At 37.3% G+C, this 25944-nt stretch overlaps 1 protein-coding gene across 1 annotated transcript in view; it reads right to left on the bottom strand.

The window, feature by feature from the left end:
• Positions 1–8939: 8939 nt before the first annotated feature.
• AUH (AU RNA binding methylglutaconyl-CoA hydratase) overlaps positions 8940–25944 on the bottom strand; it is a gene marked incomplete at its 5' end in the record, with an annotated part of 111799 nt that continues 94794 nt past the window's right edge. The window contains 4 exons of the mRNA XM_032676716.1: positions 8940–10415; positions 11293–11340; positions 13091–13141; positions 14499–14686. Coding sequence (XP_032532607.1) covers positions 10338–10415; positions 11293–11340; positions 13091–13141; positions 14499–14686 — 365 coding nt within the window. The remainder of the gene's footprint in view (positions 10416–11292; positions 11341–13090; positions 13142–14498; positions 14687–25944) is intronic.

Genomic DNA, 25944 nt, shown 5'->3' with positions numbered 1-25944 from the left:
TAAAATCAAACATCACAACAACAACAATTCAAAAAAGGAGATGCCCATAGTTCATACTTATACTTGGTGGATCAGAATTTTTGTGAAATTAAGTGTCTAGCATTGAAAAGACCTGCTGGTGGCCACTGCAGGAACAGTATTTAGGCTGACTTTCATATTTTGAGAGCAGAAAAATAATGGAGAAACATACGCTTTGTCATCATATCTTGCTTTGGCAAGGACAGAACTTCTTCACAGTAACATGCAAGAATCCTCTGTCTCTAGTAAACAATTAAGAGATATTTTATTTGTGAGGGAAATTTGGTCTTTTTTTTCTCTGAGTCAATAGTCAACAACAAGACAAAGGAACTTCTCCAAGAAAGGGGAAAAAAGAAAGTAATTAAGGGAAGTGGTGGGTTTGAAAACTCTAATATTCTCTGGACATTTTCAAAGGGGACCTTCTTCACTGAAGAACGAAAAAGAAAGAACAGACTATGAATAGCCAAGATTCTTAGTGATCTCACTGGGAATTACACATTTATTTGGAAGGCATTAAAGGAATAAAACTGCAGAAGTAAGATCTGATCCAAATTTCGTTATGTAAATGGTAAAAGAAAATTTTGTTGTCTTAAAAGGAAATTGAATTAAGCTTTTAGTTCCCAGTTAATGACACACTAGTAAATGTAGAGAATTGCAGGGGAAGTGATGAAGGAGAGATGCCATTTTGGGTTGGGTTGGGTTTTTTTATATTACTTGTTTAGGGTGTGATTTACTCGGATTTATTGTCATAAGACTCTCCCTCCTACTGACTATATCTCTCTAAAGTGGCATTCAGATACATGGGAAATGGGGCATATCACAGATTGTAAATGTTTCACTAGAGTCTGTAGGTGAGCAAAGAGTGCTACACAACTGCACAGGATCCAGTGTTCATTCCAGACAATATATTCCTTTCTTCACAGTAACATACAGTTATGGCTGCTTCTAATTGTATTTCTCAGTCTGAAACAAACAATCCATAGAGTCTTCTTTCTTTCACAGTCTGGATGCTCTCATGATTTGTTTGATCCCACCAAAGTGGCTTTTGTTAGTGCATGGAATCACCTAAACAGGCACCAAAATTATCTCACAAACAGGTTCTCCCATCACTGCTAAGAAACACTTAGGCCAGCTGGGCTCATCCTGTGCACACATGTCCTTGCATCTGAACCCAACCCAGCATAAAGGATTCACCTTCTGTGCTGCAAGGTTCTGAAAACTCTCAGCTTTTGCTGGACCCAGAATGAGTTCAAGGCACTCAACAACTGAGTTTGCACAGCAAGACCTTTCTAGCTGCATATCACAGGCATGAGATTTTTTGTTTCTTCTCTCAAGTTATAGGTACATGCAGGGGACTAACAAATAATGCAGATTTCAAGAAAGGAACTGATCCAATTTGATCTGCTATTTTTCTTTAAAATTAATACATTCAGGCCACGTACAAATCATCCAGTCATATCCTGTGAAGGTTTAAACAGCAAAACCACAAGGGAAAATAAACTAACATCTCTTCCCTTTTTATCTTAAAAGTGTCTGAAATGAATTGGTTGCTAAAGAAACCTGATATAATTGTGACAGAGTGTTTTGAAACCCTTAGTGGAGTTCATCTGAAACCTCAGCATAACAAGTGGCCTCTTATCTGCGTACTATTCCAGGAAGAAATGCATGGCATTTCGTCATCACAGCTGAAAGACTAGCTGGCTCTGCACGTAGGCTAGGCGAGAATAAGAGCCCTCAGCTATAATGAGGGCACGCTGGTAGCTAATGCTTAGTCAGAGGCCATTTCCTTTAGCCTTTGCTACTGCCTGTAGGAGCTGGAATGCAGGAAAAGGCAAAAAACTAAAGCGAACACGCTGAAGGTCAATGTTTACCTCTTCTACTTGTTCTCAAGCGAAGATTATTTCTGAAGAAGTGGCACGCATGCATTAAGGTCGTGGCATCCTAAACCACCCTCCCTCCCCCCCCATCACAAGGACTTCAAATAGCTCTGTTTAATGCGGCTGTTCGTGAGCAGGATTACTTACAGGAGAGAGGAGAATCATAAAAAAAAAAACAGATGTCTTTTTTTTTTTTTTTTCAGTCTGACATTTAAAGGCAAATTAGTAAGTGGAAGTTTAATACAGTTATTTCCTTGTGAAAACTGATCTTGAATTTCCAAGCAGGCAAACCGACTTTCTCCTTCATAAAGCTGTTGAAACACAGATAACTTGAAGCAATTGCCTGAAACCAGAGGATGAATTTTCATATGTGAAGGAATTTAGTAAGGAATAGTTCTTTTTATAGGCTTTTCCTCTTTTGTGCATTCTGAAGATGATAACAGGAGTGATGCACTGTCATCATGCTTTTTAGCATAGGAATCTGCAAAATCTGAACATGGAATGATTCATCAATAGAATATGAAAATGTTAAATGTGAATGTGTAGCAATGTTCAGGCTGTATGTTTGCAAGACACTTCATTCAGGACGACATTTTGCTTTCATACTGTGCCTGCAGAAACATCAGCAATTATTGGGAATTTAATCTGCTCTAACTATGCTGATTTAAGCGTACAATTGTATGTACTGTACTACTGAAGACACTGGACTGAGTCATTTTACATACATGCAGTTGCTGGTCTAAATAAGGGCTAGATTTGACTTGTTCTGTTTAACTCACTGGCTGAACACTGAAAATAGTTGGCACAGATTTTTCTCAGGAAATTCAAACTTACACAAGCAGAGGAAAAATATTGCAAATGAGATGCTGCTGCGTGCAAAAATTCTTCTTGGGCAAAACTTTAAACCCCAGAAATAAATCTTGTTTTCAGTTCTCACAAATAGGCTTTTCTATTCAACTCTGAAAGTTTAAAGCAGTTGTTAATCAAGTACTGTACACAGTACTAAGCAGGAAAGTGTTCAGTTATTTCTGAAATACGTTATTTTGAGGCTATGTTTGAATCTTCCATATTTATGTGATGAGAGTTATGTCACAAAGTTAATCATTCCCAGGATTCTAGCTTTTGGGGTAATGAAAAACTTCTTGTGCAAGCAGTCATTAATCAGTGAGTCTAACATTGCATAATGCTTTCTGAAGCATGTGTTATGTGATCAGAGTACAAGGCTGCATAATACAGCAAAGTGTTTATGCCATATGCTGACCTTTTCTAAAGCAGAAATGGAGCCATGTGATGTGCTGCTCCTGCCAGCAGTTGCTTATTGCCAATAATTAAGTTTGATGATATGAAGAAACACAAACTTGTATTGCTTTAGAGTTCTAAAAGGAAGAAGCTTTGAAGTTTTTGGCACTGTAAAGCACAAAGATAGCCAACTTGGCCTGGATACACTACCGTTGTCCATTACAGGCACCGCCCATCAAAACTGGAATCAAGTGCCCTGCTCAAGTGGTTACTGGCATTTGTGTAAAGGAAAACATGTGCATCTTTACAGGACTGCTGTATTAACTAGAAGAGCATAAAGGTCACAGGAACAAAGCAGCCAAAAGCATGCTTGGTACCTCCAATCTCAGAACATCACAATAACATTTGATGTTCTTGTGCAATAAATGCTAGTAAGCAGCTATTACTTAATCTCCTACTAGTATTACACAAAAGTATACTTGTGAAATACTTCAGATAAATATGCTGTAATTATATGAAATATAAAAACATGTGTAGGACAAAATGTTTTTGTAACTCTAAACTCACATACCTATGGAGACGTGGGTTTAGTGAGCTATTTTAACAATGCTTCAAATGCTTCTGTGAACGACCTTAAAACTACGTGCTGGAAGCAGAGTGGACACATGGACATACATTTTGTACATTATGCATATGCACACACAGAGTGTGACCAAAAGCTTGTCCTGTACGCATCTACTTTGTGTCTGTTGGCAGAATCAGGCTACTGAGCTGGAATAACCAGCTTCATGTAACTTTTTTAGCACAGCCAACTACAGTTATGACCCTGTTGCTACACCACCACCTGCCCCTCTGAATTGCTAGTGTTTCCTTCCACCTCACTGATGACAGCCTGACTACTCTGGGGACACAAGTGGCTATTATACCCCTTGCTTACTTTAAGGAAGTATTTTCAAGCTTAACTAAGAATCCTAAAGAGTAAAGCAGACTAGAAGCACCATCACAAAATGCACACAACTAAGACATTGTCCTAGCCTAGACTTTAGATTCTCAAAATTCCTGCTGGCATTTGGCATCACAAAGTCATGATATGAAGCAATAGCACTTAGAAAGTGCTGTATCCAAGGCCTTTTGGGATTCACGAATTAAACCTTCCACATGTAAGGAGTCTGACTCAGTAGGCATCTTCATGTTTAGCAGACAGGACTCTAAACAGTACAAAGGAGATTCTGGGGACAAGAGGAAAGTGAGGAGGGCTCTCATCCTTACTGTGTCATCTGTTCAAAAACCATTGTGGTATTTCTGTGAAGGTCATTATCTCTCTATATCAATAAATTCACTTGTAGAATAAATAATTAAAGTAGAAAAAATGAATGAGAAGTGACTTCAGAGTATCCATACAAGTCACTACTGTAGGAGAGTTTGGCTCACGTCAACCAAGCAAAAGGAGAGAGCAGAAACTGAGTTGCTTTGCTGTTTCACGAGTCCTTCATCTACTGAGCAAACATACATATGGAGGGGCTGCAGCATATCCTCTTCACTTTTTCAAAAACAGACTGATTTCAGATAAGACTTGTAAGAAAGGGTAAGAATCTGTAAGAAAGGGTAAGAATCTGTAAGAATCAAATCCAAGGCAAAGAGAGAAATTTCATTCCACCCAAAGTGGAAAAGAAACATGTCCATGTATCCATTTACGAGCTAGTAAATTAAGCAGAACCCTCCTCATTATGGTGGTTTTTGCAGCTCCCACCTTCTTCCATACGTTATATGTACACTCTAGGAATCCCATCTGGATGTTGTGAACTCTACTAGTCATTAGGGTTCGGGACTCAGGTGCTGTAACCAACCAACATAGAAAAAACCCACTTTGTGGAGCTGCTCATGAAGATACCAGAAAGGACTGTGCTGAAGTTGACTGTGACTAAAACAGGCAGTCTGAACCCACCCTACAAAACCTGTTTCCTATCCACCCTTCCCAGACCCACTGCTTCTTGGAAGTGTCCTCCCTGGCTCTCTTCTCCTTTCACCACTGCTTGGAAGAGGAGGCTGGCCAAGAGAAGACAACTGCAGGACAAAAGGAACAACAGACCCTGAGGGGTCAGTAGCTGGAGATACTTACATATGTTTACAAAAATAGTTCAGCTACAGACCAGCGCTGAAGACAACAGTCTCAGCATTTCAGACTTATTACACAAAACACAAAGAGTCAAACTCTTTCCATGCAACCACAGAGATGTATTATTAACATTTATATGCAATGAAAACACAACCTTCACAACTCTATCCTTACAACTAAATTTTTAACTTTGTCTTTCTAAGCTGGATGAAAGAGACACGTTTTTAAAAAATTTGTACAACTGGCATCAGAACTTTTAACATGCTAGAAAGAATTGAGCCAAAGATGATATCACAAAGTCCCTTATGCTTAAGGGAAAATGTTAAATCAATTAGCAGTTGCCAGAATAAAGAAGCAACAATTTGACGTATAAGTTCCTTAAAAAAACAACACACTTTTCATGTTCTTCTGAAAGTGGTTATATATTATGCAACAAGAAAACTGCACCATATTCTCAGCTCTTTAATGTTACAAAAGCTTTATTAGCATATGCTTCAGAAATTATAATCAAAGGGTAGTAGTCACCAGCCAGAACTTTGAAGAGTTTATAAACATACATGTACAGACTATGCCTTAGAGGGTTAATGTACTATTTTGAACTCAACTATTGCAATAGGACTTAGCTTTGACACAGAACGTTCACACCCTCTGTAATAAATTCTTTTAACATACTTCATATTTCTTCCCATGTGAATGAGTGTCCTTGGAAGAATTATCTACTAGATAAAAGCTGGAGATGAAATCTAAGTCTAGACTTATTAAGGGGGGTAGAGACTGATCTTATAATCTACGACAGTTGTTGATTAATGAGCTGCTCATGATTGCTGTAGGCCTCCCCAAGCTGCAGGAGCAAATGATACTATGGTACTGGGAGGAATGTGCTATCTGGATGCCACACCTTTGTTGAAACTTAAGAACTGCCTTTGACTCCTGCTACATTTATTCTAGCCTTGAACTACCACATGTACACGCCGAGATACACCGTGACACACATGCCTCTCCTCACTGCTTGACTGCTGCTTCTGTGGCAGAATTTCTGTGCTAACAGAACACATGGCAAGTGTGGCCACTTGTAGCAGGCACAGCACATGCTGTGTGGGGTCGAGTATTCTGCTGGTAGTGCTCCTGCACAAACAAATTCAAAACTTCCTGGAGCAGAACAGTGGTATCACATCCTGAGGGCATCTGGTCCTGCCTGACAGTCTGGATAATTTTATTTATATGTACACATATGCATATGCACATTCACATACATATGCATGCATATGACATGTCAGTATACACACGCATATATTATAGAGCATAATAAGTACATGGTGAAAATACAGCAATCTGCATAACTAAAGAAACTTCTATTGAACCCTGCCTCAAGGTTGAAACTGAACATGATTTAAATCTATAATAAAAAGGTATATTAGCCAATATTTAGTGATAACGTGGTAATCTCTGATTATATCTTTCAAAGACCTTTCAGGAAAATTTTTTAAACTTTAATAACTTTCCTTATAAAATGCCATTGTTCTTAACGTGAAAACAACCCATAGGAACTCTTCAAAGTGTTCCCTGCACACTCACGTCTGAGCTTCAGACTCAGAGGAAAGAAAAGCCAAGAGAAAAAAAAAAAAAGGGCACAAACAGAAAAACTAGCTACTGTAGTACGCAAGAGGAATTTCTTTACCTTTAGCTGAACACAACTCTTCTTTTGGTTTATCTGCTTGCAATTATCCTTTTTCTCATTTTTGGAGATAGTTCTAAAAGTGTGCAGAAAAAGAACATCTTAAAATAACCACATCACCATGAACATTATCACACCTCGACTACACTGACTGCATCAGCCTCAGTAGACAATGAAGCCCTGTAGCTTTTCAGCACTGTCATAAGGTACAAGAACAAGGCTAAAATTCCACAAATGAGACAGGAAAGCACATCTTGTTCCATTTAAATGCACACCACACGAAAGAACAATGATTTTCAAGTAAATCTTTTAAAATTGTAAATAAGTCCTCTGTCTAATCTCAGCAGACACCTTTTCAGCGATTTGCGTGCATGGAAAAGGAATGAAATAAAAACTATGTGTTGGTAAATTAAGATCTTTCAATTACTCTTTTCACTTTGCATCTGTGAGTTGGGTTTGGTATATGAAGTGACACTAGTATCAAACCCTTTACTTTACTCCCTAGGTCTCCCAAAAACAGACTCCAAGTAGCATGATAATTCTGCCCTCTCCTATGCTGTTCTCTTCAACAAATCTGACTATGATTAAATGAATCAAAGAGCAATGACTGAGTAAAATATGAAGCAGCTGAGAATGATACATCGTGATGTTTACTATTCTGAATGCAGCTGGTTAAAAGCAGTTCTAGAAAAGCATTGATATAAACCTTGGTGTAGGACTATGAGTAATGCCACACAGAATTTCAGCAACAATTGGGCACCAATGGTTCAGCAAATGTGACAGAAATGTTCCACAGAACAACATCTCCAAGAGCTCTTAACTGTGTCATTACATAGCCTTAGAATAAATAAAACACCACTTTTCTTCATAGCAGGTGAGCTACTCAAAAGTATTGAACTGACTTAAGCCATGCAGACAATCATGAAAACCTCATCAGAAATTTAGTAAAACTACTAAGAATGTGAGTTACTTCAATAACATTGAGAATACAAATGGCTTGACAGACTAAAGGCTAAAATGATATGTGTTATATAAAGTCACACATTACCTTCTGCATGAAACTGAGAATTTCTAGGCAATTTAGTAAGTTGAACATACACTCTTGACACGTTATAAGCTGAGGGTAATGGACCTCTATGTGTTATAACTTTTCAATATCCAACTCAGTGAAGTGCAGAAGAACTCACTATCCACTTGACCTCAACAGAAGCAGGAGAAAAAGATGCTTCTGTGTAGGGACCATGAGATAACCTTTCAGAAAACCAGTGGGGACCAGGGCTGACTAATCCATGGAGTGAATTTAATGTGGAGAAAAGCAAGGCTTTACCAGGAACTGAAAGAGTCAAGCGTAGGTGCTTGAGGGATGATTTGCCAGACCATACCTTTCATGTGGAAAAGTCAGCCCTTATAAGAGCATTTCTCTTACAATCACCCCGTTGTGGAAGCAGAGTTCTAATACTGCTATTAATCATGAGCACTGCAGACATCATAACATGTCACTTAATAACAGAGATAGTGATTAACACATCTTTTGCTAAAATATTGTTCCTTCAGAACTGTTTCAACATCACTCCAAAGTACCTTTAAAAATTGTCCAACTGACACTCACTTTGTAATGATATTCAAACTGTTGACTTCAAAGCAGGGACTCAAATTGCTATGATATGACACTATCTCCTCCTGAGAAAAGGAATGGAGAGACCACTGCGACAGTAAAATTATTTTCTGAGATCAAAACTACTAGTTAAAGGCATGAATCTACACAGTCTTATGCCACAGTATTTAAGATTATTAGATGTTTTTAAATGGATATTCACAGAAGCTACTTAATCAGTGCTTGTTAGAAAAAGAGGCAGCTCGACAACCACACTGTATATCAAAGTTATGAAATAGAAATCCATCAGCACAGACTTAATATTTTTTTTCCTATTAACATAATTATTTCCTAGTCAGTAAAAATGAAAATGACATGTTAGCATTTCAAAAACAGGAGAAAATGACCCTCTAGGCTTTATATGACTATCAAAACAAGCACCAGTACTTTATTTGCAAATTATTGTGCATGAAATGATCGACTCAGCAAGTTTACCAGTCAACAAAGTGTGAGCTCTACCAGTTATAATCAATTTACATGCAATGTTATGTCTAAGTATGAATGTAAATGAGTTCCTGTCATTTCATGTTGATGAGCTGCTTTATCACCACAGATATGGAGAGTGACCATAGTTAATGTTGCAGAAACAGCAAAGCAGTCACAAGTTTCATGAGCCAATGGTATCCAAACACAAATAAATTTGTTTTCATATAAAAAGACAGCCTCTGACTGCTAAGCCATGTTTATTTTCCAGTCAAGTTAACAAAAATACTTTCAGCAAGGTTATTTCCAGACATTTGCTGTATATGCCATGTCCACTGCAAATACAGAGTATGAACCACAACCGTTTTCTCACCTCGTAACCTACTGCATTTCTCTTCAGATATATGAAAAGAACTCTGAGGCCACCATAGAATAAAGAACGTTTCAATATCATCCCTCTTGTATATAAATATACATTCCTAGAACCTGCAAAAGTAATATTCTGCAGATTAAGATAATTCTAGTTTCTTTAACAGTGCATTAGTCACATCCCTCCACAACCATCTTTAATACAATCATCAAAAAATTAAAATAACTGGCTCAAGTGAAATAAAGTTCCTTCACAGCTGACAGTGCTGATCAGATGACACGTTGGAAGAATGCAAGACAAAGACAGGTTTAACATACAAGATGTATAATTAAAGACTGGCCTCAAAACTGTCTCATTTAATACAGTTAAATTAATATAATGGTAACGATTTAATCAAAAGGACACCATTATGTGCTGAAGTGAATTTCATTTTACTAAGGATAGTGTAAATAAGATAAACTAAGCTTAACATTTTCCAAACAATAATCCCTTTCATTTCCCTTAGCTTTATTAACAATGTACATATTCAGGTAGAATACTCAAATATGATTTTTACTGATATACAGAATCATTTAAATGCATATTTGGTACAATTTCTTATTTTTGGTGTTCGGTAGTTGCTCTTGCTTTGATAAAATGATACAGCAGATTTATGCTTAACATTACAGACACGTTTTTGTCTACGTAAAGAATTTACAGAGCTTTGTTCAACTGTGGAATGGTATGTTTCACACACGCAAAATTTTGAAAATGCTGCATGAACCTGTGACCTTGCCAATACACAGATCAAAACCATGAGAAACTGTAATGAGCGTGAGCTGACACACATTCAAAATGTTGTAACATCTGTATGGTTTGCTGTTACTTTGGTGGCTGTGATATTCCAGGTGCAGATGCAAAGTGCACCTTAATGGTCCTCATAGAAGTACTTTTATCCCCCTGTGTTTTAAAGGCATCAGATTCTTTTATTCTCCCTTGTAGCGAGGAGGTCTCTTCTCCTTAAACGCAAGAAGACCTTCAATTCTATCTTTTGTTGGAATAGTCTGCAATGAGCAGAGTAACACTTCATTATAGACACCAAAAACAACACCAAGAAAAATATTAGCATACAAATCCTTGTTTTTCAACATACCCAGGATGACACATGGAATACAACAGAAAAATTAAAAGCTATCTAGTCAGAGACAGGAAAGCACCAGACACTTCAAAGGCATGACATATGGCTGTGAAACAATTCGAGAGAAGGACTACCTTTTCTCCAAACAGATGTCTGTAAGAAACTCTTTAGGGTTTGTTTTTGATGTTTCGGTGGTAGGTTTTTTGTTTTCGTTCTTGTTTGTTTGGTTGGTTGGTTTGTTCTGTTTGTTTTGGTTTTTTGGGGGGAAGGAGGCCATTAATCAGATCACCATATGTCTTAAACAAGCATCTAAAGTCAAGGCTTCTATTTCCATCATCAAAAACTTGTCTCAAAGGCCAAGAACATTCAGTCTCAAACACATCATTCCCATGTTTCACAGGCAAGGAGGTTTGTCTTGATTTTCTGTTGGTTAGCACATATGCCATTAGGGGCATGGTAATGAACTGCAATGAACTGCCCTTCATGTTATTTCATGTCAAACCAAAACAAAGCAAAAGGAAGGTAGTTCTTGGTCTAGATGCATGGCAATGTTTGACTGGCTTGTAGTGCCTCACTACCTTCACCCTAACAGTCCTGGCAGGCACATGTTATTGTGCTGAACTACACCTCCTTCCTGAAATTCCTTACAAAATCAGAATAAGTAGATGCAAAGTCTAAACACAATGCCAAAATGTTTGCAGAAGAAATCATAGAGCAATTCCTAGTTGAATTTCCATGTTTCATAACAGGTACCAACAAAGCCTATTTTCTGTGGGTTTTTTGGTGTAATCATATTTACATACCTGAGCATAACAAGCTTCTTCAATTGCTAAACCTGTTACTAAGTCGACCTGAGGAAAAGAATACAATGTTTTTTAAAGGAATATTTTTTATATTTATTATATATTATTTCCACATAAATACTGTGTTTCTGTATGCCACATACTATAACACCTCTGCAAAGTTCTTCTACCTTACTTTAATACAGAAATGCTACACTGACATGTGGTGACAGTGGTTAGTATTTCTCTAACAGCTTCCCTATTTGGCAATACAATTAGTATGTAATATACTCAAAAAACGTATGCTCTTTGCTACAAATCATCTGGGTAGGTAACAACCGTTAGCTGCCTGCACATTTGTAATGATTTCACTTACTACAGGGGAAAAGATGTACTGCATGACTATTTAAAATATGTTCTGAAATAAGTTATCTTAAAAACGTCATATAAAAACATGATACCATGCCACAAAAAATACAAATTTGAGCTTAGAGCGATTTAGAATGGGGAAAAAAAGAGGCCAATGGCCATTCTGCATCATCATCTATTTTTAATACATTTATTTTCTTTGTGAGCTGGCCTGAACAGTTGAAAAAGCTGAATTTTGCCCTCAATAGTTCTCTGTCTGCCTTAAGCATGAGCTGCTGCAGAACTCACTAGTTCTCCACTTGACCACTGGAAGGACTGTGGCTACACACCACAAGCAATTTTCAAGGGGAGATAAGCTACAGGATAGGTTACCAAAGGAAGCCGCAAAATCTGTGCCATGGAAGTTTTGTAACAATAGCTTGGATGATCGTGTGCCTTGGTTGGTTTTGATACAGCAGATCTTTGTCTTGTGGCCTCAAGGTTGAACTAGAGATGATCATTCAGAGTCTTTCTAACCCTAATGTCCATAATTCTATACACATCATCATTTTGACCTTTCAGTCCACTATATCTGGTAGCCAGACAATTTATCTTGTTGCACCCTGAACCTTGGGTACCACTGAAATAAATCCTGAATTCCATCATTACTTGCTATGGAAACCTAACAAACACACTCTTTGCACAACAGCATCGGAGTTTGGTTCTTACTGGTGGAACTCAATTATATTGCTGGTTGCTTTTGGGACTTTTAAGAAAAAAAAGGACCATTCTTAAATTTGTCTTCTTGGATTCAGATGTTGCATACAGTGTGATTCCCTTTTTCTTTTACCAGGATGAGCTACAGGGTGTTCTGCTGCAGAGCTTAACTTTAAACATGGACAGTCCTGCTGAACTCAGCAGGAGGATCCATATGCCTTCAGGAAAACACATGTCCAGATGTGTTCAGGACTGGATTGTAATGATCTTTAGAGCTAGGTCAATAATGTACAAAAAGGAGTGGCAATCAGAATCAAACATGAAATCAAGCTCCAGATACAACTTTAACGCTAAGCTCTATTAAACTATTAAAAAAAATATATGCCCTTCAGCCTGAAGGCTGAATTGAGAGCATTGACAGACTTGACAGAGTGTAACTTTGATCATTGTTTCCCACCCAGGATTTGAAATACAATTTGTTCATAGTAGTTTATGTTTAGTTTCTAGTATTTATAATTAGCAGGGTGCACTACTTCTGAACAGGCATGAGGTTACTAAGCTTTGTTACAGAAATCAGCATCTAGGGAGTCCGAGACATAATAAAACCGCATTTCATCCTTTAGAAAGTTTTGACTAAAGAGATTTTGAAAGACTATACAGTGAGAAACTAAAACAGTTCTAGAAAAAAATCACCACAGCAGAACTGTTGCCAACCTGATTTCTGCTTACTCTCATGGAAAGTACAGATCCTTACCTCCATTCCCTGATTGATAGCCAGTTTTGCAACTCTCATTGCTACTGGTCCCTAAAATGAAAGAAAAAGTTTATTCACATATGATCAAAACCTACAAGATGTGTAGCTGGAGAGTCTGCACCTCAGTGTTCTTATATCGGGACCTAAACTTTGGACTTTCATTAAATTTACAGTGATGGGTCAAATATCCTAGATTTCATCACTGTAGAAGACATTTGTTCCCAAACTGATAGGCTGAATACTGAGAAAAAGTAAAAGCACACTATTTTCAAAACAACCTAATTAAAGCATTGCATTTGGTTTATGTTTCAAAGGTGATGAATGTGTCCACATTTGTCAAGCTTCGCCAATTCCCCTCAAAACAAGGCTCAGAAAGGCCACCTTAAGATACATCACTATAGGTCTTTGCAAGGTCAGTCCTGTGTCCCTCCTGTCAGGCAGTGGAGACACATGAAGAGATGTGACAATCAATATGTTAAAAATTTTACCATATTTTCATGTTTGTCTTTCTGTGAGGGTGCTCAAGACACAAATAACCATTTTTAAATGCCATATATAAGCTATAACATTTTAAATTTTCAATTAAAAATTTTAGCTGTTACACTTGTGATCCAATAAAGTGGTTTATTAATTGTTTTCTTCTTCTGCCTCCTACGGATTTGCTACCTGAGACTCTTTACTTGAAAAGCAGGTTTATCAAAAGCTCCAAACTCACATTCCTACTCTGAACTAACAGCTATGGTAACAGGGAGCAATCAGCTACTACCATAAGGGTCATACTTGTGCTTCTTACTAAAATTTTTAAGTTCTAAAGCACAGGAATTCGGCAAATCCCACTACAATTCTTCTATGAAAGACTAAGATAGAATGTCACTTAGAATGAATGACAAAAACAGCATGAACTTTCATCAAGCATATATATAAAGGACAGAAAGCAAATTTTCCACTAATAAATGCGCTTTGCTTTAATACTGAAATTCCATTTAGCTTTATGTTTTCCAAACAGAAGTTACACTGAGATACATCCACTTTCATATGGACTTTTGTGCCCCTCTTCTGAAGTGTTGAACAGCAACAGAATGACCTATTAAGACAATTGCCATACTAAAAAATAAAACCTGTGCATTTCTTTTTGTTTAAAAGTTGAAAGCCAAAATGCACAATGAAAACACAGACCGGATCATGCTGAGATGAGGACTGATGGAAGTTCCTTCTTCACTACGAAATAATTACCAAAAAACACCACTCAACACACAAAATAGAAAAGTTCTGATTGCTTGCCACGTGACTTAGCATGGCTTTTTAATACACAACTGCATACCAGGTTTTTTTTTTAATACAGCTGTTTCTTTTTCAGTCTTAATGTTTGGTAAAAGGCAAAAACCAAGATCAAAATAACCTGTCGTACCTGAGGTAAGAATTCTTTTGCCAGAGCTAATGCTCTTTTGTATGCAGCATCCCCTGCTTCATTCTGTTCTACCACGTGGCTAATCAATCCTATTGATTTTGCTTCCACGCCATCCACAACGCGTGCAGAGAAGATCAGTTCTTTTGCCAGTGACACTCCAATCGTGCGAGGTAATCTCTGTGTCCCCCCTAGAGTTTGTAAAAAGAGAAAATGCAAGTATTAGTTTCCCGTTTACCTACACCACGAACGTAGATCCATTGTTCAGTTTAAGTATTTTCATTTTAGATTCCATAAACAATTACATGAACATACATGCCTTCTTCAGTTTTGAAACTACATCTAAGTTGAAATCAATTGTCCCGTTTCTTAGAAAGACATGTAAATAACTGAAAAGAGGTACTATTAATGGAGGTTCTGTTCTATTACTGACAAGTTACCTTACTCATATCAGGCAAAAGCTGAGTGAAAGCTACTTGCCAGTAATCAGCATATCCAAAACCTCTGGATCTTTTTAACACTGTATATTTTTATTATATCAATCACCACTTTCGAAGAACTATACTTAAAAAAGAATATGTACCTCAACAAGACTGTAGTCCATACTTAAATTTGCACCTTAGGGGCAACATTTACATGTAAACTAAACTAAACTCACTACTAGAGAAGGTCTCAAAGAAGCCACGGTTTTGTCTCTTCTTATTTCCATATTATTGTTGCAATCTTAAAGCACGATTACAAAAACTAGGGAAGGACAATCAGCAGAGAAAGGCATCTAACTTTAGTTAGCTGTTCTTAGTACATTCAAAAATTCTTTGGCATATCAACATTTTCAGAAGGTCAATAAGCAGTAACCACATTAACCAGACATGAAGACTTCTTAGCTGGACTAACAATTAACTTTTGAGAACTAACAAACAATGAGAATGTGGGATTAATCATTATCAAAACGGAAGATGTAGATTCAAAATCACAGAAGCAGATGTTTATACGAATTAAACCAGTGGAAATGGCCTTTACCCAGAAGAAAGCATTTTTAAAACACACAAGGTCTACCATTTTGACATGGATCTGAAAGACATACTCAATTTATTCAAACAGTCTGTAAGTAAAAATTTCTTTCCAAATAGCTATTTCTGCAAGACCATGCTAATATATTCAAATGTAAATACATGTATATATGCAAGAGGAGTATTTATAGGAGATGTTCAAAGGGAGGTGGTACAACACTGAATAAATGTGTGTTCAAGTGGCAAAATGTATTAATTTTCACTAGATAATGGTGGACTAAGTATTTTATTGAAGCCATTCAATAGTATCATCTTACTGATATTTCCTGAAAATACTTTAAATACATCTCTGAGATAAATAAACCGACTGGAAAAAAACAAAAACGTTTTTGTGATTCAATGATTCAGCTTCCAACTATTGTTTTTCTGTGAACCACAAGCTGCAGTACTACTGTATTCCTTTCCACAAAAACAGACCTGCCTTTGAACATATTATATCACAAAAAATTGCAAAAGGTTTGGAGGATTTCTGCCTTGCACCTTTCTAGAATATTACAAGATCATTATCTATAGCAAAAAAACTGAGATGCATTTTCCAGGCAGAAACTGGAGGAATTAAAAAAAAAAATGTGTGTACTCATAACAATTAAAATAAAATTTGTAGTACAAAAATATTAGTAAACACAAAAAAATGTGATACTCTCTATGATCCTACAACACCTGAGAGGATTATAGCAAGACTGTCCTAATGGTCAAGGGCAACAGGCAATGGCAAGAGAAACTCCTATTCCATAAATTCTGCTAATTCTGCTAGTTCTCTAGAGCTAAGCCAGTGATAGTGCTAGAAGTAAGATTTTGCTAACAGCACAATTTACAGAAAGCCTCTGCTCTAGGGACATTTTTCTGAAGGGGGCGGGGGATGCACAGCAAAGCAACCCCCTGCCAAGAACACCAAAAAAAAAAAAAGCTATGAACTCTTAAGCACAAGCCTTCTCATTAGCCTTGGCTGCCTCACTGCTGGGATTCATGGAGAATGACTAAAGCTGTATCTATCAAATTTACAACAGACCTACTTGCCATAAAAATGTGAGCCGTGCTTTCAAGAAACCCGCTACTTCTGATACTGAGCTGTACCACCAGCATCACAACAAACATTTACTGGCTTTTTTACTTAACTATTGAAGATGTCTTTTAATTTCTCATCCAAATAAGCTGTCACGCTCTAATCAATTTTAAGCATATATCTGAACATAGCAAATGTCTATCCTTATTCTTCTTAAGAATACTTTATTCAAAAATTATTCCTTTCACCACAGCCATGGGATCTAGAAAAGCATCCGGTTTGGCTTTTGATTAAAGAAAACTATTTGTCCGAATCATAAGACCTGAAACCATATGAGGCTGAATTCACTGACTCTGCACCTTCTGCTTCTTCCTTGCATGCTATGCCCAATATTTCTTCTACTTAATCATCTCCCCCTTCCTTTACTGTTTTATCTCTCCTATTACTGCTTTACCAGGAAATGCTGAAAACAAAATTTCATTGAGCAACAATATTTCATAACTTTGACCAAACAATGGATATGTTTAAGCATGAAATAGTGTTTATAGATGAAAAAAACTGTTCTTGCCAGTATCTTACACAATAGTGATTAAAGAGCAAAAAAAGAAGACTCGTTTGGCTGCCTCCTACACTGCAAAGCCATTAAGCAGAGGAGCATATTCTTTGATTAATATTCACAGAACAGAAGCCAACAGTTCACTGCATCTATCACATATATTCAGTAGCAGGGGCAAGATATATGTACAGACAAGAGCAGTAAGAGCAAATTAATCAAATGCAAACAACACACTAAAATACACCCAACCCACCAAAGTTGCATCCATTTATGAAGAAAAGACAGAAAGTACACCACAGATAGATGTTCTGTTTTGGTGATACACAAAGAACATATAATGCCTGCCAACTACAATCAGAGCTAAAGGAAGTAACACCCAGTCTTCAAAGACATTACTTAACCAAGGCATTTCATCTAAATGTAGAGCAGAATTTGATGGGAGAAGAGTTGTTTCATCTTCACAAATTTATTGACATGTTATTTCAAGGACCAGTGATCTGGTATTACTCACTGTGTTGATGAAAGTATTTAACATACAGTTGCAATGTAAATGTGTTCTTACCTGAAATGGTGTACAGTCAATGTTGTAATATTGTAAACACAGTTTTAGATGACACTTATGTTCATGTGAAAAGAGTCAGTAAATACAAGACTGCTAAGTTCTGGTACAAAAATTGTTAAACTATTTTTTTATTTAACAAACAGTTGATTTTGTATGAATATTATTTACTGTCAGCAATTCATCAATTACAAAATATGTACACAACTGGTTTGGATTAAGGGAGTTATGTGATAAATGCTCAAGAGTATATCCAGAAAGATGAAGCAACTAGCTTACTGGAAATAGATTCATCATTCTGGCAGAGAATATCAACAGTCACTAGTTTCTCATAGCTGAGGGCTCTGGAAAAAATAGTGTTCTGACAAAAAATCCAAACTCTAATTCAGTAATAATCCTGTTTATTAAGTTAAGTAAAAACCAGTCTTCCTATCCCATCCCATCCCATCCCATCCCATCCCATCCCATCCCATCCCATCCCATCCCATCCCATCCCATCCCATCCCATCCTATCCTATCTCAAGCTTTGGTTCATTCACATCAGATTGACTTCACTGACAGGGATAAAATTATTATTTTAATATAAGACTTTTTAGTCATGTTAAGTCATATTTTAAAAGTCTCTGTAACGAACATATCCTCCACTTTTAAAGTACCTGCCATCTGTTGCTAAGTTGAGCAATTTTCAAAATATTAAACGTGCTAACAGACTAAACACTCTACTAAATATTATTTAACACCAGGTTTCCAACAGGTTACTTTCAAGGTTAGGCCTTGATCCTGCAATGTTGTACATGTTTTAGCTAGCTTAAATCCAAGTATAAATCTTTGTGGGCTTAGACATTTTGTCTCAGAAGAAAACATGAAGAGCTTTTCACTGGCACAAACCAGACAACTGGCTAACAACCAAAACCAGCTTAGACCAGGAAAGACACCAACAGATGCAAAAAGATGAGAGAGTGAAAAAGTAATGGAGAAGAAAAGAAACAAAATATTACCTCTGCAAGGGGAAAAAAAACCCCACTGAGCTGACAAAGAGCAGGCGGTAGGCGAGACCACTCCTGTGTCTGGCCATATAAGTCCTTGTTTGGAAGAAGACTGGAAATCTGAGGAAAGCCTGAGACAGTGGCCGGAGGCTGACTCAGAGGTTGCCCCGGGGTCTGCAATGACTGAGAAAAGTTGTTTGAGCCAGATTTCATAGCAGGTTGCCCAAAGAGCTCATGGAAGTCTGGCCTGTCAGCCAAGGCGAAGAAAGCCCCTCAGGCACATCAGAGACATATCCTCCCTACCTGAGGTCCAAGAGGCAGGATGGCTTGCTACTTATGCCAGCCAGCCTCTGGCAAACCCCATCTCCAAAATGGTCCACTTAATTTGCAAGTCAGCCCTTAACTTTCGCACACCACTTTTATTTATCTATGTCTATGGATAGTTTTATTTAAAAACCTATCTGAAAAACACCAGAAATATACCAAACCACCACACACGGGTGGTTTGCAGGTGGCAGCTTGAATAAGAAGAATGTAGTACTTGGCTAAAGGATGTACAAATGCTTAAGATGCATGAGAGGAAGTGTAAATACACTTTAAGAATTCGCTAGCAGATAAACAATCACAGCTTTTGTATTGAAGGATGAAATGGGCATGTAATTTAGAAGAAACTAACTTATTTTCAAAATACGTAATTGTTTTGTAGATTGAGAAAGTAGAAGATGGTTTCCTAGCAGATGGCTGCGTGTGTGAAATGAAAAGAACCAAAAAAATGCATCTGGAACCTGAACTTTGTAAAACGGACTCCACTTCAAAAGGGATTCTGCACCTGGAGCAAGGAGCTCACTCCACATTCCCCTCACAAGCATGGTACAAACAACTCCACTATCAGACCAAACACCACGTGAGAAGCACGGATCTGCATTACCACCCACGGACTCCCAAGACTCGCAGGATTGCTAATACACACTGATAATCTGCCTTATTTGGTTTTAAATGGAAATTATTTGAGGGGGAAGAAGAGAAATGCCTAAGACTGCTAATCTACTTATTAATTTTTACATTAGTATAAACAAATGCAACGAGCCTGAGCACGCACAGGTATTCAGTAGACCACAGGCCTTCCTACTACTACAGATAGGAACTTGGTATTTCATTTAAGAATGCAGTGATGGGAAGCCACCTTAAACGAAATTCAGAAGTACATACACATTAAAATGTAAGTCTTCTTGGTGCAGATAGAAATTAATGGCCCGTGAGAGGGCATTTTCCAATTTCAAAATTACACCCACACATTAATGAAGTCATTACTCAGCTGTAACAACAGGTAGGAGGTTTAGACCAGTGCTGCTGTGTAGGATCATACTTTACAAATCACCTGGGATTTATGCAAAATATTAGGTAAGAAGTTTTATTTAACTTGTATTTTAAATAAATAATGTTATAGCACATGTTCTTGCACTTTTGATTGACTATTAGAGCTAAAACTCATTTCATGTGAAAAATCAAGACAAAAAAAACCTCCAGACATGAGAAAAACTATTATCATTACCTAGAGCAAGTGAAAGAGAAAATTAATTACCAGGATAGTATCCTATTTTTACTTACATTTTTAATGAGATCACAGTCTGAAATTGGGACAATTACTATACTTTTTAATGGACAGAATTTAAATGAAGAAACAACAAGCAAAGCAAAAACCAGACTATTAAATCCGAAGTCTTCACTGCTTATAAGCAAGTAACTTGAATGTTTTCCTCACTTCAGTGCTCTCCTTATAGAAATCTACCATTTTATTCTTCCACACAGCAAAGAAATGTGCTAAACCCCCCCAAACCAATTCCTACTCCTAACCCTATTCTTTCTCCCATTGTGACTACTATCAAATTAATCTCCTTTCATCTCTTCCAGAGTAATGGGTTTTTAAGAATTTATGCCTGAAATTATTCATCCCTGAAATTCTCTGACTTGAGCAGCGCCAAAGAAAGGAGAATTGGTGGCTAATACAGTGGGATCCCAGGGAAAACAGCAAAGCCAATGAGGCAGTGGGAGGACACAATCCCGCCTGGTTCAACTGCCAGATCCCAAGCAGGCAGAGCACTCTCTCTACTGATAAATAAATGTATTTAAAACGAACTTGTACACATGAAGCACACTTTTCATCCTGAGCAGAATGTCCTCCCTGATGAGGCAGCCATACGCTACTGCTACACTGCACCTGGCCTAGCATTTAGGCTGTAACATAATGTCTAAAACAATTTTTGGTGGGCTTTGAAAAATACAGACTCTACCAAAAAACTGGCCAAACCATTCAAAGCTGGCATGCATTAATACAGCAACCTGCAACGAAAAAAGTAAACTCCTCTGTAAATCAGAACTTGATTTTGAGATAGCAAGTTTGATACTCAGAAACACTCCTAACTTTTTTTGGCCTGATCTGTTAGATTTTATAGCATTATCTAGGAGTTCCAGAAGGGCATTCTCTTCTTTTTACTTCCCAGACTGACCCTTCTATTTGTTATTTTACAGTAACAGTTGACATGTGAAGAAATAATCACTGTTGCTATTAAAAATTCTCTATGTCACATGAATAATTGAAATGTAATTTTTATTTGTGTGTGTTAAATTTGTATTCTGAATGTTATATTATTTGCTATTCCTTGCAAGTATACCTATGTACAAGAATCATTAAAACTTACATTAGAAATTAACAATTAAAATAATTCAGCACAAGTGTAAATATAAATATGCATTCAGTCTATGTTATAGGATATCCTCCATGTGCTAATTTTGATCACTTGGATATTTTCACATCTAGCTTGAAACAATGGAAGATTTATTTTTTACAGAGATACAAACAGCCTTAGTGACTTCAGCTTAAGGTTTTCATGCTCAATAACTCTGAGATGGCTATCAAAAAATTAAAATCAGTGCCACCTAAAAAACTGCAGTTTAAGTGATCTGAACACACCAGGTTAGAAGCCTATGACATGGACAAGCTCCTCTTCCAAAACCAGGATCATCCTTTACAGACTCTAGTAAACTTCTTTATTTACTATATAAATATGATTCAGTCCTTACTCAGCTATACTGAGAGCAGTAGGTAGCCCACAAACCATACAAAAGACCAGGTATTCAAAGACTGAAAGGCTACAAACTCAGTATAAACAAAAGCAATTGGAAGAAGATCCAAATGGCTTATTTGTTCATGTCCTTATCAGGGGATCACATCTCTTTACTGCTTTTGACTGAACCTTTGTTCTATTTATTGCTGTTCAGGATCAGCTGAGAGAGGGTGGGTAGGACTAACACTATTAAAGGGCCAGACAACAGATGGTATATTTAAAATTACTCTTCTCCCTTGACTGGTAAGTACTATTTGATTCGCATGGTTAACATTTTGAGAATCAGAGTTTCTTAAGACTTTATAGCCCAAATTAATTAAAAATGTTAAATTTAGTACGTATATTATTTTGTAAACAACTATCAGTAGATAACAACTTTAAACGTAGACAGGATAGACTTTCTACTAGGACAGTTGATACAATTGTTTGGTTTGGAAGGGACCTGAAAGATCATCTCATTTCAACTCCCTCGCCATGGGCAGGGACATCTTCCACTATCCCAGGTTGCTCAGAGCCCCATCCAACCTGGCCTTGAACACTTCCAGGGATGGGGCATCCACAACTTTTCTAGGCAACCTGTGCCAGTGCCTCTCCATGCTCATCATAAAGAATTTCTTTCTAATACCACCTAATCTAAACTCACCCTCTTTCAGCTTAAAGACATTAAAGTAATTTCAGCTCAAGGTCAGTTCCTGTGCAACAGTGGACCTACCCCAATAAGCACAAACTGGTATTTTAACACTTTATTGTCTGGGATTACTCAGATATTTTTCTTTAACAGAAAACTACAGATCTTCCATCACTTTCTAGACATTTTTTAAATTCTTAAAAGAAAACCAACAAAAATCCAGAAGTCAATAAGTGACAGGAAATCAACAAAGAAAGAAATTAAATAATCAATTATTCCCAAAGCTGTAGACGTCAGACTGTTACAACACTAAGGAAATTAATTACATTGAGAAAACACCTTTTATGTTCCTCTTGCCTGCTGCTGTGACACAGCAATACAGAACAGAAGTCACTGTTTTTCACTGTTTTTATCATGCAATCTGAAATGGCTGCATGCAGCAGCAAGTCTTTCCCCATGGATGGAGAGACTAGTGCTAGTTATATTCTTCTGTCACCTAATCAGGCACATGTGAGTTGGATTTCATGGACCTTTGCAGTTTTAAGGATCAAAGACACTAATTTTATTTTCCTTACACCCTACATCCAAATTCCAGGAAGGGAGACATTAGGGGCTATATAGGCATGAGGTAGTGAAGACACAAACCAATGTCAACTGCAACACCTAGGACAGCTGCCTTGCATCTGTGGGGCCCTGCACTGCAGTTATTAAAAGAACTACAAATATGTTTTAGTCAACATAAGTAATTAAAAATAGTTTATAGCAAACACTAAGGTTCAATAAGATAGGGAACACCAATCATTTCACACTAGCGGGTCTCATCCTGCTCTTCAGGCAGGATCATTCTGATGTCAGCAGAGCCCACTGCTGAACCCTTTGTGCTTCTAGGTTTGGCTGCTGCTCCTAGTTTCTAGATCTCTCAAGGCACTCTTGATGCCTCTTCAAATGAAGATCCTTTGACCCTTATCTGGCAGCAATCCATCTGCTCGACCACAGAGTCAGTGCTAGAGCTCTCCCAAATCCTCATCAGGTTAGGAACATTTTACTGAAGCCTGGAGGCGTCAAAAGCTCTATTTCTGCCTAAGTCCTTCAGAGAACACATGGCATATGAGCAAGAAACTAAAAAAAAAAATAATTTCTTTAATAAAGAACAGTTTACCCTTGAAATCTGAAGAGAATCACAGAACCTTTAGGAAAAAACACTGAATGAAACACCTTGTAGACTCCATTTGCTTGCAAGGCCAGAAATTTGACGAGCAAGCATAACCCCATATCACCTTCTTGTCCTCAGTCTCTTTTCTCTTTCTTTCTCAGAAAAAAATGTTATTTTTTAAAAGACTTCCTACCTCTCTTTCATTTTAAGCATGAGATGTGTTTCACTTTAAGTACTGTTAGCCTTCTTCCCTGGTCAGACTCAGCTGTAACATTTATTCTTCTTGGAAGTTGACCACTGAAACGGCTCAGAAATGGAAAGCACCTATCACACCTCCATTTTTAATACTAGTCAAACAGGGTTGCATCTTACCATGCAAATACAATTTACGGTCACACAGCAAGCTGTAAGTGTTCTATGCAGGTATCTGATAGAATACCAAAAGCAGGACCCTTATGCTTTTTTATGTTACAAATCTTAAATACGATTTGAGAAAGTCTACTTTGCTATCTCAGTCTCTCTTATCAGGTTCCTTGTTTGTACATCTCTATTTCCTTGGGGTATTTAAGGATTCTGAAAAAACGTTCCTGGTGAAGCAAAAAAAAAAAAAAATCAATTTTAATTTGAAACAAAACGTTTTGGTTTCACAACTTGATTGGTAATTTAGTTCAGCCATTGAACTGAGCCTTCCACTTTTTAACAGTGCTATCTAAACCCAGAAGTTTTTATTAAGGAAAATTTATCCTTCTTTTCTAGCCCGCTGCTTTTACACAAACCACGTACTATTTCACAGCAGTGAGAATTCGTGGGAAGGAAACACTCAGTTGTTTGAACTGACGAAAATAAAACACAATCAATAAAAATAAGACCATTAACATGATGGTGATCTCACATGGCACTCATGCTGTATGTGTGGAGTACCCTTGAGCAGGAGCAATTTTAGTTGTTTTGCACTGATAATCCCCCAGTCCTGGTAATATGAACATCCTCTCCTTACTGGTTCATAATGGAACAGAGGGGTTGGTGTGCAGCTGTGAGCTCAGGCTGGTAGGTTTGAATCCCACAGACAACCTCACCCTCCCTGTTTGACCATACACAGCCATGAGCCCCCACAATACTCTGCTTTAGGTCATTTTAGCTCCCTAAATATGAGAGCAATGGTAGTTTCTTGCAAACATGGTGGAGGGGAAAGAAACAACTACTTCCCCCTCAAAAAATATGAAACATTTTCTGCAGGTATAAATTACATACAGCTGATAATCAAGGCACACATATAAGGATATGGGTATCCCACACCAGGGAGAAAGACCTTTTCCAAAGAAAAAACACTAGGAAACTGAGAGTAGAGAGAGTAAGCCTGTAGTTGCAGAGCATAGGAAAAGATGACTGTAATTGGAAGCAGAGTTTTCATGACTTTGTGCAAAGCTCCTACATGTCTTCCTTTTGTGCAAGATCATCACTATATTTCCTAGAAACTGGGCAAGTGAGGGCTTCCTTTAGCTTAGTTCTTCTCTAGAATCCCCTAGAAAAAAAAATTCTTCGGACCACTCAAGTTCTGTTTGGCCAACAAATACGTTTTATCATCCTGCATAATCAAGAAAGCCAAGAAGCTACAAGGACCTCAAGGGGCTCAAGCTAAAAGGAGAATTGCACTTCATTCATAATGAAATAACAATCATTCCTTCTGGAAGGTATTCTTGATATTAGCATACTGAACTAAAAGGTGAAAATTAAACTAACCTCCTTCATCCTTCTATAGTTTGGATAAATCAAATTTCAGAGTAGTCATTCCTATTTCTTGATGACCAGATCCAAAATAATGGTAAAAACATCCATCGGGGTAGGCTTCTGAGAGAGTGAATTCTTAAAGCACTCATGTCTGTGTCAAGTACATGGCACTCTGTGTTCCAATTTTCTTTACAATATCACAAAACTTCTGGAGTAAGACTTAGCTTAGAATTAGTGAAGAGACAATTTAGATTAATCCAGTCATCTGATTAACAATGGTTTCTTAGATGTCAGTTTCATATTAAAATATAAAGTACATTAATATAGAGTTGTTAGCATGAAGTTCCAAAGGATTAATAGCTTTGGGGGCAATTTTCCTACAAACTTGTTTTTGGTTGTGTCTAAGAACCAGGAGAAAATAAAGTCATTCTTGGTCATAAACTGAAAATACATGAAGACAAATGGAGGTAAAGAAGGAAGGACAAGAATCTACCATTTCTGAAATTCAGAGATTTTTAATAGTTGGCTCAAATAAGTCTCCAGAGCCAGAGAGGTTCTGTGAAATAATTAAGGAAACAGTACTCCATAAATCATTTTGTCCAACTTGTTTTGTGGTGAACTAACTTGTGCAGCTGTTCTTC

This window comes from Chiroxiphia lanceolata, chromosome Z, assembly GCF_009829145.1.
Source record: "Chiroxiphia lanceolata isolate bChiLan1 chromosome Z, bChiLan1.pri, whole genome shotgun sequence".
Taxonomy (NCBI): domain Eukaryota; kingdom Metazoa; phylum Chordata; class Aves; order Passeriformes; family Pipridae; genus Chiroxiphia; species Chiroxiphia lanceolata.
The sequence above is the reverse complement of the archived record's forward strand: the minus strand, read 5'-3'. Positions and strand labels throughout refer to the sequence as shown.